Source organism: Cladosporium halotolerans, assembly GCF_011745625.1.
Source record: "Cladosporium halotolerans strain TM138-S3 chromosome Unknown Sca391, whole genome shotgun sequence".
Taxonomy (NCBI): Eukaryota; Fungi; Ascomycota; class Dothideomycetes; order Cladosporiales; family Cladosporiaceae; genus Cladosporium; species Cladosporium halotolerans.
Window position 1 is genome coordinate 1 of NW_027191824.1, and position 1,593 is coordinate 1,593.

Genomic DNA, 1,593 nt, shown 5'->3' on the forward strand with positions numbered 1-1,593 from the left:
GTGTGTTGGATGGTCTCGGGCTGCGGTGAGCGCGCGTGTCGCAAACCGTGTTTGTCTCTGGTCCAAAATCTCACCAGCGTACGGCAAGCATGCAGTTTGTAGTAGAAATGCTATCGGTGTAGATTTCAGCAGCCCTGTGATAGCTCTCGCTTGGCTGTTCAACAATAGTTGCAGCCTTCTCTCTAGATCCTTCTGGCGTCTCCACCACACTTCTGCCCCGAATAAAGCAACGGAGCTGACGACTGCAAGGACTACGCGCCTCATGAGGCCGATCGATAGGCCGCCGTTTCGTCTGCTTAAGCTTGCCACGGCTTGTAGTGCACCCTTAGCGCTGGTGATCCTCTTCTCAAAGTGCGTCTTGAAAGTCAGCTTCGAGTCGAGCCAGAAGCCAAGCCACTTGGTCGCTCCCTGGTTGATGGGGCACGAATGCTCGCCGATCCGGACAATCGCTTGCTTTGCAGCCTGGAGGATCTTCCGCTTCTTGCTAAAAATCAATACTTCCGTCTTGCTCACCTCGAACTCGACCTTGTTGGCAGCGCCCCATTCCATTGCATGTCCGGCGATGCTTTCTAGTTCTTGTGTGCCTCCCTCCAGGGTGTCACATCGTAGCAGCAAGCCAACGTCGTCCACAAATGAAAGCGAGTGCAGCTTGGGGTGTCTGGTCTCAAGCCACTCAAACATGGAGCTGACTGAGAGTATGAACAGCACTGGCGATACTGGCGAGCCTTGCGGCAGGCCTGCCTGTATGCCATGTGTCTCTCCCATTCTGCCATCGATGACTAGCAACGCTCTTCGGTCGGACATGAAGGACTTCACCCAGCGGATGATATTGCCGGCTATGCCGACCTCGACCATTCGCCGGAGCAGCTGGTGCTTGTCAACCCGGTCGTAGGCGCCTTTCACGTCCAGCAGCAGCGCGAGCGACATCTGCTTCCGCTCCCATGCAGCCTCGACCCTCGCCACGAGCTGAGAAACCGCGTCTGCAGTGCCTCGAGCCCGACGGGACCCGAACTGTCCGCAATGGAAGATTTCGTTCGTCTCACAAAAGGACGCAATCGCCGTCGCCACCACTCTCTCCACTACTTTGCCGAGGCAACTGAGCAGGCTGATGACACGATATGCCTTGGCAACCGTGTAGGTAGGCTTGCCTTGCTTCCGCAGCAGAATCCCTTTGGCTGTCTTCCAAGTGCACGGGTGAAAACCAAGTTTGATGCAGCCTTGGACCAGTGACACGATCCGGTCCTCCGCCCACCGCCATAGCAGCCGGAGCGCTTTGAAGCCGAGGCCGTCCAGTCCTGGTGCTTTCTTGACCGGTTGTGCGAAGAGGGCTTCCTGCACGGCTTTGGCGTCGACGTGGACAACAGTATCCGGTATAGCGATGTCGTCGCCATCGTCCGTCTGGCACGGAAAGGCTTGGCTCATAAACACCTCTTCCTTATCCTCGGCGCTCGATGCCATTGAATCTGGCTGGCCCTCGGAGCCAATGACCTTGATGGCTGGCGTGTACGAAGGCGTCTGCAGCTTGGTGTAACGCAGCGCCTTCCAGCATCTGCCGCTGTCGACAACGTTTTGCGCATCGTCATCTGTTGGGAA

General features: G+C 56.9%; 1 protein-coding gene across 1 annotated transcript; it reads right to left on the reverse strand.

Moving 5' to 3' along the window:
• WHR41_09703 (uncharacterized protein) lies at nt 1-1,593 on the reverse strand (the record flags this gene model as incomplete). Its single annotated transcript, XM_069378304.1, has 1 exon — nt 1-1,593. A coding segment is annotated over one exon (1,593 nt), but the record flags the coding sequence as incomplete, so codon positions are not given.